Source organism: Antechinus flavipes, chromosome 4, assembly GCF_016432865.1.
Source record: "Antechinus flavipes isolate AdamAnt ecotype Samford, QLD, Australia chromosome 4, AdamAnt_v2, whole genome shotgun sequence".
NCBI classification, from domain to species: Eukaryota; Metazoa; Chordata; class Mammalia; order Dasyuromorphia; family Dasyuridae; genus Antechinus; species Antechinus flavipes.
The window spans coordinates 6,229,323-6,255,523 of NC_067401.1; the positions used below are offsets into that span (position 1 = coordinate 6,229,323).

At 38.7% G+C, this 26,201-nt stretch overlaps 1 protein-coding gene across 3 annotated transcripts in view; it reads right to left on the reverse strand.

The window, feature by feature from the left end:
• Nucleotides 1-26,201, reverse strand: part of IQCA1 (IQ motif containing with AAA domain 1) — a 191,007-nt gene that overhangs the window by 72,866 nt on the left and 91,940 nt on the right. For all 3 annotated transcript variants that reach the window (XM_051999120.1, XM_051999121.1, XM_051999122.1), the window contains 2 exons: nucleotides 8,680-8,805; nucleotides 2,097-2,178 (listed from right to left, as the gene is read on the reverse strand). In XM_051999120.1, coding sequence (XP_051855080.1) covers nucleotides 2,097-2,178; nucleotides 8,680-8,805 — 208 coding nt within the window. The remainder of the gene's footprint in view (nucleotides 1-2,096; nucleotides 2,179-8,679; nucleotides 8,806-26,201) is intronic.

A 26,201-nucleotide genomic window follows, 5' to 3' on the forward strand; every position in this document is an offset into this window, starting at 1 on the left:
AACAAAAAAAAAAACTGAAAGAAAAGCATTGGACTAGAATCACATGACATGAAAAGCACTAAAAAGCTATTGTTTGCATCAGTAAAAGGGATTTCAAAATGAACCCATTAAAGTATTTGTGGTCACCAAGAAATATTAGATTAGTTAATGCACAAAAGACCTTTGGCAAGCTGCCCTATAAATTCATGACAAAAACACTAAAAACTAGAGAAATAAGAGTTTTTTTAAAAAAATACAACAAAACTATTCTTTTGAATTACCAACAATAACATGGAAATGAATAAATTTGGTAAAATTTCAGTATCTAAGTTAAACTCATAAAACCTATTATATACTATTAATAAAGAGTGAAAATTTCCAAAAATCCAACTAGCTCTGGAACAAAACATTTAAAGAGAAAAATAAAGAAAATGGAATAATGCATTTATGTAGATTGTGGAAGTCAAATATGATTGCATCTAATATTAGTATATAAGTTTAATTAGATACAAATTTGTCCAATAAAGATAAAAAGAAAAATAACAGGTTGGGGAGATATTTGCAATAAATTAATTGGATGAGAACTTAACGATTAAAATTAAGTTAACTTTTCCAATAACACCCATAGCTTTGGATAAAATGAGCAGTGAATTTATCATGTCTTTAGAGCTAAGTGTTAAGGACTTATCCAAAGGGTAAAGTGATGTACTTGGAGTCACACAACTATTAAGTTTCATATTGGCAGACTCTTAGCTCTAACCATTTTATCTATAAAGATCAATGGATATGAGCAGAGAATGTTCACAAAAAATAAGCATCTTTGTAACATTTTCTTGGAAAATGAGAGAGAATTGAACTGAGAGTTGGAAGAGACCTCATCAGAGCTTTTGTCCAACACATTCACTTCATATCCCAAGACCTTCAGGGAGCTAGTCACCTTGTGACTTTGGGAGTACTCAGTTGTTTAGAAGGTTTTCTACATTTAGCCTAAATTAGCATCTTTCCAGTTTCTAATCATTGCTCATGGTTCTGATCTCTGCAGACAAATAGAATAAGTCCTATCTCTCCTGCACACAACAATCCCATAAACATGTATAGTGCCAACATGTTGAGCCAACAATGAGTCTTTTTTTAGTCCTGTTGAACCATGCCAGGTTCCATCAATTGGTTCTCTTATGTCCTGGACTCAAGACCCTTCTTCACCCTCCTGTTGTTAAACAGAAAAAGCCAATAATAGACCCTGAAATACTACCCTGGAGACCTTCTGCCATGTTGGGAAATGTTCAATCTCAATCAGAGAATTGGTATAACTTCATACTGTCATATTGGCAAAAATTTTAAATACGACAAAAAATGCTAGATCGTTTGTAGCAAACCAGGCACACATACATTGTGAGTGTAATTACAGTCATTTGAAGAATAATCTGGTAGGCACAAAACAGAGTTCACAAAAACAATCATACTTACCTTTTACTCCAATGCTTCCATTATTAGGAATATATCATTAAAAGCATTATTACAGAGGAAAACATCTATATGTTGAAAGACAGATATAAAAGCATTGTTTGTAATTACAGATGTCTGAAAACAATCTACATGTCCAATGTTTGGTTAGTACCTATGTGGCCTATGGGATTATCAATGTACTAGTATAATGCAACTAAAATGATAAATATAACAAATAAGAAAAAAACTTAGACTCATGAAGTAATGAAAAGCAAAGAAAAGTAGAACCAATATATAAGAAGTATATAAACTGACAACTCCACAAAATCAGGTGTGAATGGAAAATGCAGAAGAAGTCAAAGATAGAATAACTAAGTAGTAATGAAAATTTTGTATGTAGAAATTGATTTTCAATTTAAGGTAATTAAAAAACCAAATTATCAAACTAGTTTTGTTGTTCCTTAAGATTAAAAGCATGTTAAACTTTTTTTGAATGACTAGGAAGCATTTATCTCAGCTATGATATACATTTTGGGTTCCTAAATTATTTTGACAACAAGTACCATGCGCTAAATTCAAAAATTAGTTTCTAACATTGCTTTTATACTAACAGAGTTCAATGAAAGGAGTAACAGTGCAACCAGAATGCCCGTTTCCTTATTTGTATTGACCTTTGTATTTATTGTTTCCTTCTTCTATGGTTGGGACGAAGAGACTGGGGGCCATTTTCCATCTTTCTTCTTCTTCAATTATCTGCAAAGAAGAGTGCATTCCTTAATGGGAGGGAGTGTTGATCTGTTGCAACGAAGAGGAAAATGTTGGAGGCCTCCAGTGGTTCTGTAGGCCCATTGAAATCTCATACAAATCAACATCCACCTCTTTCCTCCCTAATCTACAAACCCACCCTGGATCAGGAGTTTTCACACTCAAGTCTTTGAGCTTTTTTTCCTTTTTTTAAACATGTACTAATTGTATTTTATTCATAATTGTTTTCTTTGTTATCATGTGGATATTATTTTATTCATTTAAAACCATGATTCTGAGAAGGGGTTCATGGGCTGTACTAGACTACTCTCAAAGAGGAAACAAGATACAAAATTAAGAAACTCTGCTCTAAAGGATCTTTGCTGAGGCTTTGAGCCCTTTCTCTGGTGCTTTTACTATTTCATGTTGCCATACAATATCCAGTCAGGTCAAGTTTGTTGTTATCGTTGTTGTTATTATTATTCAAAAATTAAAACATACAAAGCAGTTCTTCCCTTCGAGGAACTTACATCTCAAGGGAGAGAAGAGGGAACAACATATCTACAAGTGACCATGGATACAATATAGGGAGGGAATCCCATCCTGAAGGACCATTTCCCAACTAAGCTTTGTGTTTGCCCTGGGATCTGGCATAGTACCTGCCTCACAGCAGGCAATTCAGAAACTTGTTGAATTGAATTGGTCCTAGCCTGGCTGGCAGCTACGGGTCAAGTACAATAGACACCTGCATCTTGGGACTCCTGGTTACTGTGAACATTAACCTTAAGATGCTTCCATCTAATTTGGAGCCATATTTATGTTGAGTTGCTGGAGCTGATCTCAGTGATGTCTCAGATAACATAAATACGGTGAGGATGTATGTGCACCAAACTGCTCAATTAAAGGATGTGTTTGAATCTACTATCAATATATGCATTTAAATGCATTTGAAAATAGTCACATTGCTCTATCCATTTAATATTTTCTTCAAAGTGTTTGTCCCATTGGAACTCAGATCGGCCAAATGATTTGACCCAGTCCAGGAAAAAATCACCTTTAGTCCAATTTCCTCTATGGCTCATGCAGGGACAAAAATGAAGGGCAGTTCTCATGGAACTTTTTATTTCTTCAAAAATAAATGTACCATTAGTCAGCTGTTAAGGGATGTGTGTTGGGAGAGTTTTAAATGAGCAGGCAGGTATGAGTCAGGACTGCAGCTGCTGCCTTCCCTGATGGAGCATCCCAGGGCTTGGCTTCTACCTGCTTCTATTCAAATCCCAATGTCAACAGCATCATTCAGCAACTGTCAGGGAAGGGGATATTCCCACTCTGTAAGACTTTCAATCTAGCCAAGCCAGAGGGAAGGGGAAAAAATCAAAGCTAGAGGTTTGTTATTTCCCATGGAAAGTGAAAGTGGAACTAGAATTCTCCCCTTCCCCCACAGATCAGGATGCAAACTTCCCCAAATTTACAAACGCATTTTAAAGCGCATAATTTAAATAGTGTTGGGCTTGTAATTAAAGTTGAATTGAATTTGAACATGTCTGCTCTATCTCATTGCTGACTCTCTTTAGGCTTGTGCCATTTAATTCATTAATCAGATCTGGTTGGAGCTGGGACTTCAGAGACCCCATCATGAGAGGTGAGGAAACGGAAGCACAGAATTCCGAAGTGACCTGTTTGATGAAATTTCCACCTGCTACAGGAAGCCCTTCCAATTTTCCTCTTGAAACTATTTCCAGTTTACTCATTGAAATCTTGCTTATATGTGGCTGTTCGCATGTTGTCCTCCCCATTCCATTAGACTCTGAGCCCCTCGAGAGTGGGGATAACATTCCCATGATTTAACACATAGGAAGCACTCAAGCTTTTGACAAAACTAAAGACTGAACCCTGCATGAACAGAGTTTTCTTGACTCTGGGTCTAGTATTCTAGGAAAAGGGAAAAGGAACGCATATGAAGGCCTTACTACGTGCTGGGCTAGGCTAAGTATTTTTAATATGTTCTCCTTGATCCTTACATTAACTCTGGGAAGCAGATATCGGTATTCCCTGTTGTTATTATTCAGTTGAGGAAACTGAGGAAGGCAGCATTTAAGTGACTTCCTCAGAGTCTCTTTGACCACATATTTTTCTTCTATTTTGCCTTTTTAGCTTTCTGGGCTTCAAAATACCATTCTGGCCCCCAAACACAAGACATCCATGTCTCTACCATCCATGGCGTGGGCAGGCTTCAGTGATGTACATATTTTTAAAATATGGTATTAAATACCACCGGCCCCAGGGTGATGTAGTGGGGGAAAGAGCTTGAATTAAATTAGAAAAATTGAGATCTGAATTGTGTCTCTGCTGCTTGTCAACACGGGTGATCTTGAACTCTTCCAGTTTGAAAATCTGTGATCCTCTAAATTTTCAGAGACAAGTAGTTTAAGCCCAGGACTTTATGCCCTATATCACATGGTCCTTTAAGAGTTCAGAATAATTCCAGGTGAGTGTGTGTATGTAGGGGGAAGGCTAAGGAAAGCACCATATAATGTTTATTTGAGAAGTTAAATTGTCTCCTCTTCTTTCCTAGTCCAATCTACAAACTCACCATGATTGACAATAAGGTGACTTAAACTTGGAATCACTTCTTGTGAGTGACTCTAGAAGCATCCAATCTCCTCAATGCGATGGGTTTCCAACATGGTCCCATCTGGTTCATCATTCAAGGCTTTGGAGCAGCCTTGCTAAGGAGAGCTCTCAGCTGAGATTCAAAGACTCTCACTAGACCTTGTCATACCAGAGCCCCTGAGAAGTAAGGGGATGGGGGGTGCTGAAAGAAAAGTTGTTAGCATGGCTGTTTCCCCCATGGCAAATGCCATGCTAATAAGTACTTGTTGACTGAGTGATTGATTTCTTGTGAAAGGATATCAAGAAGAGCCTGCAGGATTTCATCCTAGTCAGAACACACTAGACTCATTTCCTTTCCTTTAATGACAGGGATTCCAATGGATCTTCTCAGATTCCCTTTGCTCAGAAATGTCATTTAGATTTGAAAAGGAAACTGAAAACACCCTGAATTCAACTCTGTTGCTCTGAATGTGAATAAAACATTTTTAAAAAGTCTCTTGAGAAGAAAGGGAGATATGGGCAGTGTTCAGTGTGTCAGGACCTGTTAACTGATAAGACCCAAAGAGTACTTGTTAATCCTTTTATTTTTTTGGCAAAAATCTCTAGGAGTGCTCTTCAGGGAGCTGCCCGAGGTTCTATTACATCTGACATTTTGAAAAATCAAATTATATGTGATCTGCCTATTAAATCTGGGTTATAAAAAGTGAAAGAAGATAATCTATATGGTGGATGATGGAATCAGAAACCCCAAATTTCTTAACAAGCTAGAATATCAGATTAAACTAAATCTGATGACATGTAACCAGGATAAATGTAAAGTCTTACACTAGGGCTCAAAAAATCAGGTTCACGAGTACAAAAGGAGGGAAGGATGGGCCAGAGAGTTATTGATTTGAAAAATGATCTGGAGGTTTTGAGAAATGGACTCTATCCATCAGTCTATCACAGTCTCTATCACAGTCAGTGATAGAGTATGGCAGAGCTGAGATAACTACAGTGACGTAGGCTAGGGATATACACTTGTCCTTTGCCCAGGTCAGGCCACTTCTGCAGTATATTTTGGGTAGCCCTTTTCAAAAGGAACATTAATGGGCTGGGGAGTATTAAGAGGTAGGCACCCAAGACAACAAGAACAACAGTAGCTAACATACAACGTTTTAAAGTTTGAAAGTGATTTCCAAAATATTATCTCATTATAAAACGAGATCTTAGCAGTCCTGCAAGATAGGTGCTGAAGAGTCTCAAGCAGAGAAAAGAAGTGTCTCATGAGGACATTTATGGGAACCAGGGATGGTTAGTCTGGAAGAGAGAAAAATCAGGGAAGTCACGAAGGTCGCCTCAAGTATGGAAAGGGCTGTTATGTAGAAATGGGAGTATTGCATTCCTTATGCTCAGCTCCAAGGGCAGAGCTGGGCTGGAAAGAAACGCTTCTCAACTCAAGGGAAGGGAAAGGATTTCCCCTCCCTGGAGTTATTCAAGTGGATTTTGGAAGCCCCCCTTTCCCCAGGCAGTCTGTAACAGAGGGGATTCTTGTTCAGGTGTGGGCTGGTCTGCATGGCCCCAAAAACTCCTTCCAAGTCTGAGTTTCCAGGATTCTGTGAAATTCATTTCATTTCTCAGAACTGGGGTAGAATGAACCACAGGCTGATTTTACTGCTGCACACTGAGAGCTTTCCAGGGCTTCAGCACCCAGGGATGTGTGATGGATCAAGATCCAGGTTAGGCTCTGCCCCAGCCAAGATGGAACCAGTCTGCCTCTTTATCCATATCAATTATCCAAGGCAGGAAACGGCAAGAAAAATGTGGATAATGAGAAATGAGAACATTTAACATTTTGTTATCACTGACAGCAATACAATGATGAATTTGGGGAAGTCATCCCAAGCTCTGAGATTTATGGGGCAGTTTCCAGCAAGCAATTCCAAGTGCTTTTAAGATTCTTAAATAATACTGTTGTCCACAATCAACTTCAACATGCTTTAAAATATATGCAGCATAAAACCAGAAGGTTTTAGCACTGGAAGGGTAGTTGTGATTATTTAGTCTTAGGGCCGACACAATCTGGATTGAGAAAGGGAGTGCGGATCCAGACAGACTCTCCGACTCAGACCAATTAGTCAGCTAGAATGTGGCCAAGCAGCCTCTCTGCCCCTCTCTCAAAACTCACTTGAATTCTGAATATTTGGTTTATCCTAACTCAACCACAAGCACTTATTAAGCCCCTTCTATGTGCTAGTCCTAGGCATTGGGGATACTAAGAAGCAGCTTCCCTGCCCTCAAGGAGCTTTTATTCCTCCAGCCTGAAATTCACTTTCTCATCTTTTTATCCTCTCAGTCCTTGTTTCCTTCCAGGCTTAATGCCAGTAGAGGCCAGCTCCACTTGCCTCAAGGGCTAACTCCTCTGGGAAGATTTTCCTGACTTCCAAATTTTCAATATTCTCTTGACTCTATTTTTCTGGTACCAGACATATGTTTGGGTCTTTCCCAAACTCCTTGAGAGTAAGAAGCACATTTCCTTCCTTTGTTCATCTTTTAAAACATTAATTAAAATATAGGATTGTGGATCTGTCTTCTCCTTAGCTTTTATGTTCTATGAGGAATCTATAAGATTTTTGAATGGGACCAGGTGAAGAGTTCTCAGAGGTTGTAAGGCTGAAAAGGTCAAGCTCTAGGTCTAAGCTTCAGGAAGTAACCTGACTTAGATCAGTAGATAGCATTGTTGACCGTTGGTCAATGGTTCCTTCCTTTTCAGTCCAAATTTAAAAATCAGCAGGAGGGGGTTATATCTGTGTCTTTTCTGCTACATTATCCATTCTCTGTTCTGCCATGTGCCACATGCTGGACTGTCCAGTTGATGTGCTTGGTTGGGTCTCTTCTTGCAAGGACCGGATAAATGCTTTCTGTTTATATCTGGAGTAGTTAATTTGGTCCCATCCAGGATCTTGCACCCCATCCCACACAATTTCAACATGTAAATAAATTATTTCCCTCTCACTCTGATGCTATATTGCTACATGGGATTTGTAATTGGTATTTCCTTACTGGGATTCTACTTTTTTATGCTTGAGCATAAAGGCCAGACTTGTAGTCAGGAAAACTCATGCTTTTGAACTCAAATCCACTTTTAGATATTTCTTAGCTGGATGATCCTGAGCAAGTGATTTCACTCTGCTTGCCTCAATTCCCGATGCATAAAAATGAGCTGGAGAAGGATATGGCAAGAAAACTCCAAATGAGGTCTCAGCTGAGAAGACTGAACAATAAAAAAAAAAAGTTTTTATCTCTAACTTTTGTTGTGTTGTAGTTTTTGGCAGTAGTTCCTCACCCTATGAGCCCAGATTGGAGACATTTCTCCTCTTCTAATCATACAACCAGAACATGGTGGGAAAAGAAAGCTTTACAAAAGGAAGGATCAATGTTTCACTAACATTTTAGGGATAAAACCATCCCCCAATCACTTATTTAATCTTGTGGTCACGCCTGAGAAATGGAGTATTTTCATCCCTAACCCTAAAGCTGCTGAAGAAAGCAGCTGGCTGCATTTTGAAGACATATCTCAACACTTTATTTGGGATCAGAACTTTCTGCTTCCCCTATAAGGAAATTCCAGGAGTGACTGATTTCCTTCTTTCCTTCTTTTCTTCCACATAGGATTAGTAGATTGGAAAACTGTGGCTTCCAATGAAAGATCAACATTAAAAACAAACAAAAATCACAGGCAGATCCCAGGTGATTTTTTTCCCACCCTAAGAAAAAGGATGACTGACATTCCAACAAATATCTATATTGGTGGGATCACTAATCAAAAAAAAAAAGAGATGCTACCAAATAAAATGAATGGGTTGTGCTGGGTGGGCCTGCTACAACCAAAGATGCATTTTTTCCTATTTCTTTTACCTTTTTAATCTCCTTTTTTTCTTCCTTTTCTTTTTTTTTCTTTTTTTCCTTTTTTTCCTTTGTCTCCTTTTTGGCCTTCTTTAGATTTTCTTCTTCTATTTCCCTGAGTAAAATATCCTGGATTACCTGTTTAAAAAAAAAGAAAATCCATATTATTAGGGTCCAAGGAGATTTGGATCAGGGATCTTAGGAGATTTTAGGAGAGGGGATTGATTTTTGTTTTGGTAACACAAATACTTTTCCTGATCCACAAAAGACTTTAATCTTTACTCAGCATGTAATCCTCCTGGGTCTCTTCTTTCAAGAGGAACTATTTTTTCCCTTCAGATTTTTTAAGGGTTTTTCTTTTGTTTGTTTGCTTTCAATATGGTATCTCCCCAGTAGACTCTAAGTGCCTTGAGGGCATACACTGCCCTCTCTCCAGAATCTGCTGCTACCCCCATTCTAATTTAGCCACAGCCCTCCACAGGCACAGTTTAGACCTCCGTGTCTCACAGTCCCTCCAGAATCTTGAACTCTTGACATTCTAACTCTTAGCTTAACCCTCCTTGCCCTTCCACATCTAATTCTCACTTGATTCCTCACTTTATCGAACCCCCAAGACTCCATTAACTGTCCCTTTCCCCTTCCCAATTCTGCTTCTTCTCTACTCTGGCTTCCCTTGCTTCTATACCTTGCCTCTGTCCCTGCCACCTTGTTGCCCTGATGATGTCCTTCTGGGTCAGTTCCACTCTGATCCTTTGCCTTTGGCTCCTTAGGGAAGGTACAGCAATTCCAACTCTTCTCCTCTCCTCCAAATCCTTAATTTCTCCTCAGATCTGAATTCCCACACTCCACTCTTCCCCCTAACTATATCAAATTCTTGATAAAGTCAATAGTCTTTCTCTTGCCCTGGATTCCATGACCTCCAGCTCCTTTACCAGGACCTTAACCATTAATCATTTCCTTTCATATACCTTGCTCTCCTAAGTCCACTCATCTCAGGTATCCCCCAAACTTAAAAACAGAACTTTCCCCTCTTGTACTCTTGGGCTTCCTTCTATTATCCGCACAATTCAATATTCTTCTCCTTCATTATTACAAAGGGTTTGATCTTTTCTGCCCTACAGCCTCTGAGAAATCTTCATCTGGTGTGAAAATCTTATAGATTCCTTATAGAACATGAAAGCTAAAGAGAAGATTTTATACCCAGAGCTGGGATGGGTCTTAAAGGTCAATTAATACAATCTTTTCTTTTTACAGAAGAGAAGACTGAGGTCCAGAGATAGTATGCCCAGTAGTTAGCACAGTGTCTGGTACATAAAAGTCTTCATTGAATTGAATTTTATGACTTGACCAAGATAATAAGTGGCTTATCTGGAATATGAGCCCAAATACTTTGCTTCCAAACTCACCCCTCTTTCCATTATTCCACAAAGGATGGATGGAGAAGTGAGAATAGATTCATAAATTAAGAGGATCTAAAAACAAAGGCTATCAAATTTGGGGACTTTAAAAATTATAAATAGAAAATGGTAAATTTGGGGAGGTGGGAGCAGAGAAGGGTAGCGGGAGAAAATATTTAGTCCAAAAGCTACACTAAGAAATAGTTTTATTTTTATTAAAGCTTTTTTATTTACAAAACATATGCATGAGTAATTTTTCAGCATTGAGCCTTGCAAAACTTTCTGTTCCAAATTTTTCCTCCTTTCCCCCACCCCTTCCCCTAGGTGGCAGGTAGTCTAATACATGTTAAATTTGTTAAAAATATGTGTTAAATCCAATAGCTATATATACATATTTATACAGTTATTTTGTTGCACAAGAAAATTGGGTAAAGAAGGAAAAAAACTGAGAAAGAAAACAAAATGCAAGCAAACATCAACAGAAAAAGTGAAGATACTATGTTGTGGTCCACACTCAATTCCCACAGTCATTTCTCTGCTTCCCCTATAAGGAAATCCCTTATGCGGCTTACTTCATCACTAAACAATTGGAATGGATTTGAATCATCTCATTGTTGAAGAGAGTCACGTCCATCAGAATCGATCATCATATAGTATTGTTGTTGAAGTATATAAGGATCTCCTGGCCCTGCTCGTTTCACTCAGCATCAGTTCGTGTAAGTCTCTCCAGGCCTTTCTGAAATCATCCTGTTGGTCATTTCTTACAGAACAATAATATCCCATAATATTCATATACCACAATTTATTCAGCCATTCTCCAATTGATGGATATCCACTCTGTTTCCAGTTTCTGGACACTACAAAGAGGGCTGCCACAGACATTTCTGCATATGTTCCCTCCTTTAAGATTTCTTTGGGATGCAATCCCAGTAGAAACACTGCTGGATCAAAGGGGATGCACAGTTTGATAACTTTTTGAGCATAGTTCCAAATTGCTCTCCAGAATGGTTGAATCCGTTCAAACTCTACCAACAATATATCCGTGCCCCAGTTTTCCCACATCCTCTCCAACATTTGTCATTATCTTTTCCTGTCACCTTAGCCAATCTGACAGGTGTGTAGTGGTATCTCAGTTGTCTCAATTTGCAGTTCTCTGATCAGTAGTGATTTGCAGCACCTTTTCATGTCCCTACAAATAGTTTCAATTTCTTCATCTGAAAATTGTCTGTTCATATCCATTGACTATTTATCATTTGGAGAATGGCTTGAATTCTTATAGATTTGAGTCAATAAGGCCTTTATCTGAGCATTTGTATGTAAAAATGTTTCCCAGTTTATTGCTTCCCTTCTAATTTTGTCTACATTAGTTTTGTTTGTACAATTTTTAACTTAATATAATCAAAATTATCTATTTTGTGATCAGTAATGATCTCTAGTTCTTTGGTCACAAATTCCTTCCTCCTCTGTTATTGGCCAGAATTCTGAACTTGAAACAAAGGATCCTTACGAGGTAATAAGTCAGTGGAATTGATAGAGACGATAGTTATCTAATTCAGCCTGGTGCTTAACAGTCCTCTAGTTCAGTGCATGTACTTAGTACTTACTATAGTTCCATAAGATTCACGCTTTTGATTAGAGAGGATATAAGCTCAGAAAAACTCAGCAGAATGAGAACTAGGGAAGACAGAGAAGTGGTGGCAGGCTGTCCTCCTTTGCCTCTCCACTGAAACCAAGATCTGGAAGGCCTCCAGAAAACTAGCCGAACCCCAGTGAAGGAGAATAGGACTTTGAAGGAGACAGTAAAGGATTTGGACTTTAACCTCTGGCTACTCATGTGGTGATTACTGAACAGAAACGAGGGCTGCTTCCAGACACCCCAAGAAAACCTCAACAGAGAACATTACATTTTAGAGAGAATATTGCACTTCTCCACAAATCTGAGAGGTAAACCATCCTATGCTCTTCTAATTTGTTTATAATATCATTCTTTATGTCTACATCATGAACCCATTTTGACCTTCTCTTGGTATATGGTGTTAGGTGTGGGTCAATGCCTAGTTTCTCCCATATAGTTTCAATTTTCCCAGCAGTTTTTGTCAAATAGTGACTTCTTATCCCAAAAGCTGGGGAATCTGGGTTTGTTAAACACCAGATTACTATAGTCTTTGACTATTTTGTCCTGTGAACTTAACCTATTCCACTGATCAACTAGTCTATTTCTTAGTCAGTACCAAATGGTTTTGATGACTGCTGCTTTATAATATAGTTTTAGGTCTGGTTCAGCTAGGCCACCTTCATTTCCTTTTTTTTCCATTAATTCTCTTGAAAATTTTGATCTTTTGTTCTTCCAAGTGAATTGAGTTGTTATTTTTCCTAGGTCAGTAATTATATTCACTCAACCTATCCAACAACACTTGCTTTTACTAGTTTTAATCTCTGTGTATGGGATTCACTTTCCTTATCTGTAAAAGGAGAGAGTTGGTTTCACTGGCTCTTGAGACCCCTTCCAACTCAATTACCTAAAATTTTCAGGGTGTTATTGGAAAGTCAGACTATTCCCTTTTAATTCTTTCTTCAGGTATGACATTTACTTATAGCCTGCTGTGGGGATGAAGGAATGAATATCCTCTATTCTTTGGCTCTTTCTGTTACTCATTTTGTTTTTCTTCATCAATTCAGTATTGTTTTACTTGAGTTATGGCCACTGGACCCCTAGACCTGAGTTTAACTTGAGAGACTTTCTTTGTTCTAGGATGGGACCTTAAGCCAAATGGAGATAACTTGGATGATCAAAAATACCCTACATTTAACTTAAGGAATGTGAGATTCCAGAATGAATGTGGACTACATGCTGTAAGGAGAACTGATTAGTTAAATTGAAATAATGGGGCTTTGGTTGGGATTGTGTGTTGGGAAAGTGATCATGTCATCATAGTGCTTAGGTGAGTCAAAGATAAAAATCCTACAAATTGTGGAACATGTCCCTTAGACTTCAGAAATATGGATAGTAAATTATTTAGGGAAAAAAGGCCAGTCATTAGCTGGTAATTACTGGCTGACCACAGGGGCTAAGGCAGAATGAAGGTCAAAGGGGTCTGAGGTCATTAATGAGATAGCTCAAATGAGATAATCAGAGGGTATAAACAAACTCCAAATGGGAGAGCCAGTAATGGTCTTAGATCATTAATGAGAAGGCATAAAGTAGCTATGCTGGTTTGGGGTCAACAGATTTGGTCAAGGTTAAAATGAAAGCCTTCCATGCAATCAGTGAGAGAATAATAGTTTTTACAAGCAAATAATGTGAAAGTGTTTTTGCTTAAGATACACATATCATGACTCACTACTTTACTTCAGAATAAAGAAATGAGTAGGTGATAATCTGATTCTCATTTGCTTAAGAAAATTTTATGATTTTTGCTATATGAGAAATAGATCTTCTTTTAAGAAATGGGGGGGGGAGGTTTTAAACAATCTGACTGAAATTTCCTAAGACCATCCTTTTAATGTAACTGACAAGAAGATTGGGGGGAGAGAGTTAGCTAACAAGCCCCCAGAGGCGTGGAAGAGAACAACTAAAAGATTGTGATTCTATTCATTTCTTTTCTATAGCATGGTGACCTCTTCATTTGAACTGCAAAGGACATATAACCACTCTCAGGTAATGTAATAGCTTATATTTAGATTTCACTTTAACCACTCATCTTTTGGTCTTGTCCTGCTGAGAAAATGGAGATAAAATCTGAGTATTCTGAGCCCTGTTACCTTCCTTATCCTCACTCAGGCTGGGGTTGATGTCCAGATTTTAATAACTGTCAAAATGCACTGTGGGCTACTTCCTACATCTTTGCTGACCACGTTGGAAAGACTTGAATAAACAGGTCTTTTCCCACTTCCCCCATAAATGCTACATGATTTTGAAACAGCCAGTTGGATTTGCTTATTGACTTCCATGTTTTATATAGACAGAACAGAGTTAAGTTAAATTATAGGGGAGATAGATTTCAAATGATAAATTATTAAAAATGTACACTTTCTCATAAAGCAAGATATGTGTTTGCCAAAAAAAATACTTTGATGGTATTTTAAAAAATCTGCTATGAGAAAGAAGGGGAAAAGATGGTTATATATTACAGTTCCTGAAATCTCATTAGTGAATTTCCCCAAGCATTTCAGTATTTTATATTTAATTAAATATGGTAATTTAAATCCCAAGCACCATTCCGTCATATCTTGTGGTGATAATCAGTGGAGCAGGTCATTTTCCGGGAGAGATGAACAGATTGACTGGAGTTTCAAATCACTTTTAGGGTCCCAACTGGGCCGTTTCATTCCAGGCAGTGACGGAGCTACTGAAATCAGCTTAGCCCCAGGTGCCATGACAGATCCAGGCAAGGATGCTGGAACATTGGATCAGCCAGCACTCTGACCTCCATCCCCTGCTGTGAGCTTTGCAAACAGTCAAAAATGCCTGTTGTCGGAAATCAGGAGAGCGCTTCTAGTGGGCATCAGCCTAATTATCAAAAATGACTCTGGAAATCCATGGAGGACACACTGGAGGTCTGCTGGCTTTTGCTTAAAAACAAATACACCTGAACAAGTTGGATAAAATTACAGAGACTTGTTGAAAGGTTAATGAAGTCGAAAGGCCCTGTGCTATTAGTCTGCCTCATTTGGAAAGGGTTATGGAGCCTTTCCCAAATATGTGATTGTTTCAATGACATCTAAATCTGAACACTAAAAAAAAATAATAAATAAATAAAGCCACATAAAAGAGACAAAGGGAAAAAAGTATGGCTATGCTTTCAAACAAACTTTTCTTACCTTAAGAGCAGTGAATAAATAATTCTTTTTTTTCTATTTGTCCCCAAGTTTTATTGAAAGAAAAAGTTACACATAGCACTACAATGTCTACAAAGCCCTTTATAGGACACAAAAAATAATTAGGTTGGCCTTGGAGTTTTGCCTTCCATGGAAAAAACTCACAAAAGAAGACTATTAAGAGAGTTCCTTTAACAAAAATTACACATATGAAGGAGAAAATACTAATAAGGGAAGCCAAAACATAACTACATGAATTAATAATAATAAGTCATGCTTATTTAGGACTCTATAGTTTACAAAATTCTCCCTAAGAATACCCTATTCTGGCAGATGATGTCAGAACTATTATCCCCATTTCAAAGGGAAGAAAACTGAGGACCCGGCAAGTTATTTCTTTATCTTCACAGACTTGAATCTAGGTCTTTTGACTCAAAGCCCATGACTTTTTGAGTAAATCACTATATTTATTAATAATTATGTTCTAGGAGTTGGGATATATTAAAAAAAAGTCTCTCCCTGTTTTCTAGGTACTCACATTCCACTAGGAGTAGGCAACAACACACAGAGAAAGGTTTAACTTTAGGAAAGTTGGAAAGGACCAGATGGTCCTAATGGCTTAGTAGCAGACAAGATGACAAGATCTGAGGAGAGATGGGAGAAGCTGGATATAATCCAGTGATCCAGTTGGCTGAATTATAGAGGGAAGATATGGCTGATGGAAAAATACATGTTCACTGTCATTTTGATATATAAAATCACATCAATTTATAATATTAAAACCATGGAGTTCTGAGGGGTCGGGTCCTGGGCTATATTCTCTGGCATTTGAGGGGGAGTTGGTCATTTGATCAGCATTATTAATATGTATTTCAACTGTTGATCCATTGCTACAATACCTTTTTTCCTTCAATATCACGCTATCTCTTTTCTAGGCAATGTTCTCTATTGAATTACCAAGGAATATATTTGTCATCAGTCAATTAATGGATAAAGTGATTAAAGGCTGATTATGTACCAGACACATAAAAAGGCAAAAACAAAGCAATCTTGACTCTCAAATAAATGATATTTTAGACAATCTGTGTATATAGGAACTAGAAGGATAAACCCATAATGGGAAACATAATGGGGTATTGGAATAAAAATGGTCATGTGCTGGAATTCTATCATAGTTGATATTACTTCTAACATTGAGCCTCCAATAGAGGCAGGACTTCATGAAACAATCATTTCATAACCATCTTGCTATTGGTAAGAGTAGGATAAGGAGAGCAGCTGAGCAAAGGCAATTAAATGGATAAAATGAGCAGAATTTTTCTGTACTTTGACTTTATGAGGGATGAGCATTTGAACCTGGTTGGGCTAAAAGGCAAGGAGGCCCAACAATTTCATTAGAATCGAAATGTCCAAATACTTCAATATCTTTTATTCTTCAACATATGTGGAATTTCCTGTGCTTGTGTACTCTGTGTCCAGATGGCTTTAAAGGCAAGTCAGCGTTCTGTGACTTCCACCCATACCTTCTTAGACCACATCAAGGAATCATTCATTGATCTACCTTGAAGAAGAAATCAATAAGGGACAGAAGGTGCAAAGTCAGAAAGAGAGTGCTGGATTTGGAAACAGATGATCTGTATCTGAATTCTGTCCCTGTGATTTAATACCTCTATGCCTCTGGGAAAATTCTTTAATAGATCTGCCTCAGTTTCCTCATCTGTAAAATGAGCTTGTTGGAGTGAATAGCTTCCAAAATACCTTTCAATTCTCTATCTATGATTTAATAAAGGGAAAAAAAACATCATGGATCTGAAGCTCATAATAAGAAGAAATTAGTTGTTGGGAAGAAGTTATGTAAATTTTGTGAAGAAATGATCATTTCATCTTAGAAATTTTGGTGGAAAAGAAGAAAGCCAAGATCCAATAAGCCATTTGACATGGTCCCTGAATTTGGGGAATATATATATTTTAAAGAAATTTGAGATAAGATAGGTAAAATCAGTTATAATTACATAGAAGAGTCAGTCAAGGTGAGCTAAAAAACTCTCAAGAATGAAATTCTGAAGACCCCAAAGAGGAGCAATTCCAAGGAGTAGAAACAAGTGAACTTGCATGAGATGCTGCGGATGAATAGGGAATTCATTAATTAATAGTTTTAAGAGAGACATGTAGAGTAGATAGAATCCAGGGCAGGTCACAGAAGTAAATATAGAAACCCAGAAATGTTTGATGAAACATATCAGGAAGTCTAAAGCTCCAGCTGAGCTGATGCTGTGATGAAAGACAAAGTACCAGAAATATTAAAGAAGGAAGAGAGCTGTTCCAATCTTAAATTTGTCTTTTAATTTCTCATTAAGTTTTTGATTCTTTAAAGTATAAAACACAATTGGTTAATAGGGAGTTGATAATTAAGAGTATTCAATCAATAAATTGACAAGCATTTACTTAGTATGTGATAAGGACAGAGCAAGAGGAGCCTCAGCTGTCCCTTGAGAAAAGAAAGTCTTAATAAAAGTTCAAAAAATTAACTTCACGAATATGGATGTGAGAATAATGTGATATGGTAATAAAGTGTTTAGCATTATTGTGTCTGGCAAAAAGTAGGCTTTCTAAATATACTTGTTCCCTTCTCCTTTTCCTGTTAGAATGAGAGCTTCCTGAAGGCAGGGATTTATATCCCTAGTGCTCAACACAGCATTCTATACATAATAGGCTCTTTAAAATGTTGAACTCGGCCACAGATCAATCAACAACTAACTTTTATTTAGCCCTTGCTTTGTGCCAGGCCCTGGGACAAAGTGGAGCCAAAAAACAGAAACAAGCAGATTCTGGCCTCAAGCTGGAGAAAGATGATCTAGATATAAATTCTATGCATCAACATATAGAGTTGATGAAGGGAAGAGAGTCACATCTCTGTTCACAAAAGAATCGTGGGAATTTTTGGCAGCCAGGTTATTTGGAATCTGGATCTATAATTTCCCCCTTCCTCTGGGAATTCTTTGCCTTGCTAATAAGTGAGGTGCTTGCTCAAAAAGCTACATCCAGATGCCTGGGGACTCTGACAAGAGGCTGATTTGAGAATGGACTAAAAATCATGTTGACATTTAGGACCAAATGTTTAATCCTTTGGTTTAAGTGATTTTGCTGGAAGACGTCTTCCTGGCTGCCTCCCCCTCCTTGTTCCACCAAGAGTCATTTTCTAAACTCTTTTAGATATTATTTCCCTTGATGAGCTGATCCTTTTTTCCTGGTCCTTATTATCCCCTCCATGTTAATGACTCTACCCTCTTTCTTTAGCTTGAGCCTACCATTTAAGCTCCTACAGTGTCATGCTCAGTAAAAGCTTATTATGTAGAGTATTATATGCAAAGACGACTGGACCTCTTCAAATTTTATCACTGAAAGTGAACTTAAGAGACACTCTGGCTTAGTTCCTTCTTTTAAGTCAATTGGCCCATTGTATAGATGATCCAGGGAAGTTGAGGCCAGCCAGATGTCATGTATCCTTATACAGTAATCCAGATTTCTTGACTCCACTTGCAGGTTTTTCCACTCTATTGCATGTCCCATGTGGATGGCCTTTTGGATATCAATGATCACATCAGGTTCAACACTTCCAAAATTGAGCTAATCTTTCCCCAAAGCAGATCTTCCTTCATAACACTCTTATTTTCATCAATGGCAACACCATTATCCAAATCACCCAAGCTTAAAACCTCTGAGTCATTTTTTATTTTTCCCTCTCTTTCATTTCCTATATTCCATACATTCAATCAATTACCAAGAGATATTGCTTCCTTCCTCAGCTACAGACTACACCCCTAACTCTGACCAGCTGTCTTGCAAATGTGTTCCATTCACTGGTCACAAGGATAATGGGTGAGAGATTGTGAATGAGATTAGCATAAATCCATCACCACCACTGTAAAAAATAGCTTAAAGTGCATAATTATGGGGCCTGAAAGCTGGTGACTCAAATAATGGTTTCTAGCTGGTAAAGATATTTTCAGAAAGCATGATAGTATGTGGACAGGATTAAAGGGTGCTTTTCTGATTTGGACATCCTGACAGGTGTTTTTCCTTCTAAGGTATCTTGTAATTCAGTGGGAAGCTGCTTTAGTCCCCCACTTCTGGGAGAGTTACTGTGGTACTGTGGAATTGGAATCCAGAAGACCTCACTGGCTGTGTCACCTTGTTTGAGTCTGTTTTCTCATATTTAATAATGAAGGGGACAGTTCTCAAAGATCTTTTAAGGTTCCTTCTAGCTTAGAATCCATAAACTTATGGTCTCTTTCTCTTCTCATGGTCCCCAGTCCTGTCCTGGGGCTGGAGAGAAGCCTGGAGGAGCAGGAAAGTAAAGAATGGAAGAGAAGGGATAGGCAGAAGGTCTGGAGTTGGAAAAAGCAAGAGACAGAAGAAGGGAACAAGATGATGCTGGGAGGGAATATATACCCCTTCCTTCTATCATTCCACCATCAGTCATCCCTCCCCCTCCCACCTCACAAATTTCCCATGCAGCTTGCTCCAAGTCTCTCATTTCAGTCTGTGTTGTTTGCCTCTGCTTTCTGGACAAGCCTCTGTGTCTGGGCTGAAATCATCTGGCCTGCTACCAATGGGAAAATAAACTCATGCTTATCCCTTAAGAGACTCTGGAGATTAAGGGTGACCGAAACCAAAAGGAAGCTAATGTAATACAAAATGAAGACTTGGCCCCCTAGGAAGGGAGCCCTGCCATCACCTTTGACCCTCTTCTCCCACCCCAACATCCAATTAGTGACTGAGGTCTGTCGATTCTGCTCCAACAATGCCCCTTGGATCTTTAGACCTTTCTCTCCAATCAGACCACCATCAGAGTTCAGGCCCTCATTACCTCAGGCTTGGACTATTGATATGGCCTCCTAATTGGCCTCCCAGCTTCCGCTCTGGCCTTTAATCAGTCCTCCACAGAATAATCTTCTAAAAGCATAGATCTGAACTGACCACAAAACTTCCCTGCTCAAACATCTTAAATGGCTCCCTATTATCTCAAAGATGAAGAATAAAATTTTCAGTCTGTCATTTAAAAGCTTCCTCCATCTCACTCTGGTGGCTCTTCTCAAATATTTTCAATTCCAGGAAAATTAGACCACTATGTGCTCCCCAACTTCCACATTCATTTTCCAGTGACTGGGATGACAAAAGTTATAATTCTTCTTTGAACCGGGTCTGTGATTAGTTTAAAGTAGTCTAAAGAAGGAAGTTGTAGGTATTTATTTTTTGCAAAGACAAGCCAAATGTATAACAGAGAAGATTCTCAGTCTCTGGTACTCATCACCATACAGAGGAGGCTTTTTCTGAACATGCACAGGAGGTACAAATCCTCTCTGAACTCACTCTCTCCTTACTCATCCAGGAGTATTTATATCTAAAATTCATATTGAAATATGAAAGGATTGCCAAATCTCAAGGATGGACTTGGTTTTCTGGGGGAAGATTTGATAAGTGGGGAAGAGAAAAGGAGGGTGCCGAGTACTCACCTATGGGGGCTGAGAAGGGGAAAGAGGGAAGGAGTCTTTGTAATGAGGGAGGAAAGAAGGAAAAGAAAGAAACAGGGACAAGAACAAAAAAGTCTTTTTCTTCACAACTGGCTTGGGGCTATGCTGTACTATTAATTAAGAGCAGGAAGTATTTGCATTTCAGGACCCAGGACAGCACCCAGCACAGAGTAGGCCTTTACAAAATGGCTATTGATTGATTGATGTTAGGAAATTAAAAGGGGAAACACATCATCTACTTACAAATGGAAACAAGTTTTTGATGGCAGCTACTAAGTTGGGTTGACTCTATTAATTAATTTTTTTTGGGGGGTGGCATTTTACACTGCTATCTCCCATCTTGAATCAAGAAGTAATGAAGGTAAATTTGAAAATAACAGGCAATCTATCAGGCAACCAGCAATATCACATATTAAATGAAACAATCTGTGTGCACAGCGGGAATGTTAATCCCATTATTATAAATGGCAATTCTAAGGACTATCAGCGATCATAGATATCCCAGAGATTCTTTCCAGAGTTTATAGCAAGTAGAGCCTGGAGGGCATTTCTATCCTTCCTTCTTACAAGGTGGGTTCTACCAGGATCCCAATCTCCATTAGCATTTGTGCACAGACCAACTCTTTTAGAGTTTAAAACATTTTAACAAAACAGCAGGTGTCAGTTTGTAATACTTGAGAAAAAATTCCTAGCAAGATAATCTTATGAATATTAATACGACATTGTAAATTATTTCATAACCTCCCAATGCCTCTGCTTAGGACCCTCAGGATCCCAGATCCGGAGCTAGAAGGGATCTCAGAAGCCATTTGGTCAAACTTCCTAATTTGACAAATGAAGGGACCAACTCCAAATATGATTTGTCCAAGATCACACAGGTAATGTGTTGTCAGAGGCAAGATTTAAACTCAATTCCTGTTTTTAATTTTTTGTGTTTCTTTTTAAAAGCTTTTTATTTTAAAAACATATTCATAACACTCACCCTTGCAAAACTTTGTGTCCAATTTTTTTTCTCCCTCCCTTTCCTCCATCCCCTCCCCTAGACAGCAAGTAATCCAATATAGGTCAAAACACATGCAATTCTTTTATACATATTTCCACAATTATCTTGCTGCACAAGAAAAATCAGATCAAAAAGGGAAAAAATGAGAAAGAAAACACAATTCAAGCAGACAATAACAGACAGAGTGAGGATGCTATGTTGTGATTCACATATAGTTCCCACTATTCTCTCTCTGGGTGTAGATGGCTCTCTTCATCATAAGACCACTGGAATAGGCCGGAATCACCTCACTGTTGAAAAGAGCCACTTCCATCAGAATTGATTTAATCTTCTTGTTGCTGTGTACAATGTCCTCCTGGTTCTACTCACTTCACTTAGCATCAGTTCATGTGATCTCAGTTCTTGATTGTAGAGCAACTGTCTAATGTTGCTTCCTGATGTTTATTTCTTTTTCCAATTCAAGAGTGCCAGAAAGTTGTCTCTCCCAAAGTGCGTCATTTTGCTCAGTGACAGTCTTTCATATAAGAAAACTTCTGGGGGAGAGTTATTTTAGGGGAAGTAGAAGGGAAGAGTGATTTTGTTGTATTAGAATGTTCCTGAAGATGAGGAGTAGGGGCTTATAAGGCAGGCTGAGGCTTGATGATGGTGGGCCACTTTTGACAGCTAGGCAATGAAGGGGGAGAAGAGCAAGGTTGACAATTCACTTATACAAGATGAAGGTACTTCAGGCTGACCCTTTAGTGCATAAAATCTCTGGGCATATTTTGCACACCACAAAGCTCTAAGAATGATCACCATGCTTTCCCCCTCATCTGGAAGTCAGAGAAGGGGGCACATCCAAGTCTCCTTTCCACTTTTTTTCATTTATTTCAGAAGAAGGGCTCCTGTAAGGCTTTCCTTTAGATATAGGGAGAGAATAGAGTCAGGAACTCTAGGAAAAGAAACCCAGAAAACAGGGAGTGGAGCTTGTACTGGCAACAATCTTCCATGAGGCCATTGAACTTCCCGTTGCTGGTGTGAAGGCAGGACAGGGCACAGTATTGGGCCAGTCCAGCTCTAAAACATATGGCTTGGCACTAATATGGCTTTTCTGGAGCCAGTCTTGGGTAACCTTCACATGTGAAGGCTCTGTTGATGTTGGCCATGATTTACTGGGGCAGGAAATAGGAAAAGAAGGCTTCACATCCATGAGTGGTATTCTGAGCCAAGCTTCCTCAGGCTTCCACTAGGACCAGATGAAACCCACTTAGTCTTGCCTTTGGTGGTTCTTAAATGTATTTTTAAAAATTGAAATCAGGCTCATGATTGTCTAGCATGGGATGTGGTGAAAGCAAGTCACAAAAACTACTCAAAGTGGAATTAAAGATGAGGGGCTAATATTCAGCAGCCATGGCCCCGGAGCGAGTGCAAAACAGAAGGCCTCGTGGGCAGTCAGACCATGCCCAATTTAGGGTGGTGATCCAGCAGCCGGGGCGCAAACTGGAAAACACTGAGCTAGAGGCCAGCAAGGATGGAAATGAGATCATTAGCTGAGGGTAGTATGTGACAATTTTGGATCCCATCCTTTTCTTTAAAGACTGACTGGCTCTTTTTCTCCTAGGCTAAAAATGCAGTAGTTACTCACTGGCTGGATCCCACTATGCCTGATCAAGGGAGTTTTGTTCCTAACCTGGGCCAATTTATCCCCCACTTAGGTGATCCCGTTTGGAGTATGTGTATGTGACCATATTGATACTAGACTTAGTGCAGATAGCTAATCAATCAACTTAGCCCATTGCATTCACAGCTTCCACACTGAGGTGAACCATCTGCCTCACCCTTCCCGATAACAGGATTGCAGGAGTATGTCCAGCGTGTCCCACCTTGCACTTTCAAAGAGATATCCTCTGTAGATTGGAAGCCATACAAGTAAGATACCCCTGTCACGTGGCTTGGCCATTCAATAAGTTAATGAAAAAATAAACATGCTCACACTTTAAGAAAGAGCCACTGGTTCCAAGCCAAGAAACTTGTCCAACAGTTCCAGGTCTTTACCATAGCCTAGCTCTTTGGGCATGGAAGAGTGGACCTTCGCAGGGGGAGGGGAGGTCTCCTAGAAGAACAGTGGACTCTCTTGAACTCTCTTATCTCTCTGTCATTGTGTCTCTTTTTCTTTCTCTGTCTCTTTCTCTGCATATATATATCTCCCTAGATTCTCAATTTCTCCCTGTCTGTCTATCTCTTTCTTTCCCTCTCTATGTCTTTCCCTGTTGTTATACCTTTTGGATCACCAGCCCCTCTAGTGAGATTTAACACATAAAGTTGGAACTCCGGCCTCGGGGCCAACACTGCTCAGACTAATGAATGTATGAAGCCCTACGTTCCCCTGAATCTAGCCAACCCTGGCCAAGCTTCACATTCCACTCTGCCACTAATTTCTCCACAAGCATGGATCCTATTAGAATAGAATTTCCTCGAGGACAGGAATTAAGTCACTTTTGTATTTGTTTCCCTAGTGCTTAGCAAAGTAACTGGCACATAGAACACACTCAATAGGTGGTTTTAAAATCATGTATTGCTGCAAGTTGCAAAAATGTACACTGTGCCAGATACCTAGAAAGATATAATTAGGAGGATAGAATTCTATGCCAGAGGTTCACTATTCTTTAAAAACTGGCAAATGACAAATTTCCAACCACAAATATAAGCTCCAAAATATCCCAAAGAATTTAACCAGTAAACTGTACTGAAACCGGAACATCCCAATCAAACTTACATGTAACCGTTGGACTATATAACATTGATCTATAAAAAATTCAAGAACATTATTTTTAACAATATTTTAACCATATCACATATTTGTTACCTCCAAAGTACAAGGAATAAAAAACTTGCAAAACCTAGAGAGTTGGGGATGGGAAATGAAAACCACGTGGGGACAGGTGGAGGAATGTTCCATCCTCGTCATCCTGTCCGTTCCTGGAGATGTATGAACATTGTTCACTGAGCCAACGCAAGATAAGTTGACTTCCTGATATTCAGTCCATTAAAAAACATTTGGTCATTTTATCCTTTAGCACAATAGTTTGCAGAAGATTCAATATAGAGGAATAATGGCAGGGGAAGGGAACAAGCATTTGTTAAATGCACATCATGTGCCAGTGCACTGTTCTAAAGCTTTTAATGGCAGGATAATGACCTATTTTAAACTCCATTCTAAAGGGTGAGAAGAATGAGGTGAGCACCAGTGAAGCTTGTCATAACAGCTCAAATTAATCTGATGGCTTATTATTTACTAATCTACAAGACAGCTGGGTGTGCACTCATGTGGCTCCCAAATGGGGGGAGTGTCTCAGGGCTATAATGTGACACAGACTCCAGAAGAATTTGCAGAAATATCTACTCTTAGAAATGTAAACTCTAAAGAAATGTAAAACATAAAGGGTATGTGGTGTTTTGTATATCCACATGGGTCTGTCCAGATGTGGCTTAATGGAGGCAAGAAGAGATACAATTCTAGAGTTTTCTCTCTCCCTCAACCCCCAATTTTTCTCCAAGGGAAACTTTGATTCTTGTTGAGGTAGAAAGAACAGAAAGTTGAGGCCAGAAGCTGATCACTCTTCCCTCCTCGGAAAAAAGGGCTACGGAGGCTAGAATTTTATCCATCTACTCTCTTAAATACTGTTTATTGAGGGGAAATAATGTTTAGGTTCAAGCTGGGCTTCTGATTGCTATGCCTTAATGAAGAAGGAGTGACTCGAGGTTTATAACCAAGATGTGACCTTCTTTCCATCAAATGCCAATTTTACAATGAACAAATATTATAGCAAATAGCAAATAAACTTATTTTTTTTTGGTCAAACCAATGACAGAATTCAGAAAAAGTATACATAGGAGATATTATCAGCCAATAAGTACACAGAGTAAATGAGCTCTCCTACTGTGGTAAAGATAACTCGGCTCAACCAAGAAAAACAGTCTCAAATCTCCCTCAAAGGGAAATTCTCCAAAGTCTCTAGGAAGCTGGGGATGAGGACAAGATAGATGATTTCAGCTCTTTAATCTTCCCAGAATCTTTTTTGTTCTTTCAGACCTGAAAAGAATCTAGAACCTCATGTCCTTTTTCTTGAATCAAGAGAATCATAATTTCTCTTCTCCCAGTTTTCATCAACTTCACTTCTGTAATCAATCTCCAACAATGAGAAGATGAGGTAAACAGTTCTTTGAGTCAAGGGTAACAGAAAGAACGTTAGAGCCTTCTAGCTGTGATTCGTAAAGTCTCCTGGGGATAGCTCCTCAACTTGAGAAATTTGTTAAACTTCAGCCACAAGATGGGGATACCAACCACAAGGGCAAGTGTGAAGGTCAGTCAGTCCTTTGGGCAAAAGAAGGCTGCTGGACATAGAGGAATCTACCTTCAAATTGACTGATGGACCTTTTCTGGATGCCTGAAACTCATCCCCCCAGAGCCTAGGGCTGTTGTGCCAATTTTGCCTGCAGTATAATTGGAAAATATTTATCACTACAATGTTTCCAAAACTGGAAAGATCTAAGGAACAACTGGAAAAAGAAAATGTTTTTATTTTAGAATGCCGTGATGTCATAGCCTATGGAAACAGAGAATTTTCAAAAAGAAATGAGTATTGTTTCATTAATAGTCAGTAGAGCAAATTTCCTACCCTTAAACGGTTTCCACATATTAAAAATGTCCATCATTGACCATAATTCCACAACTATTTTCCTTGCTATTTTTTGGAAGCCGTAGATCCATAAAGTTTTGCTTTTTTCTGCATATTTATATCT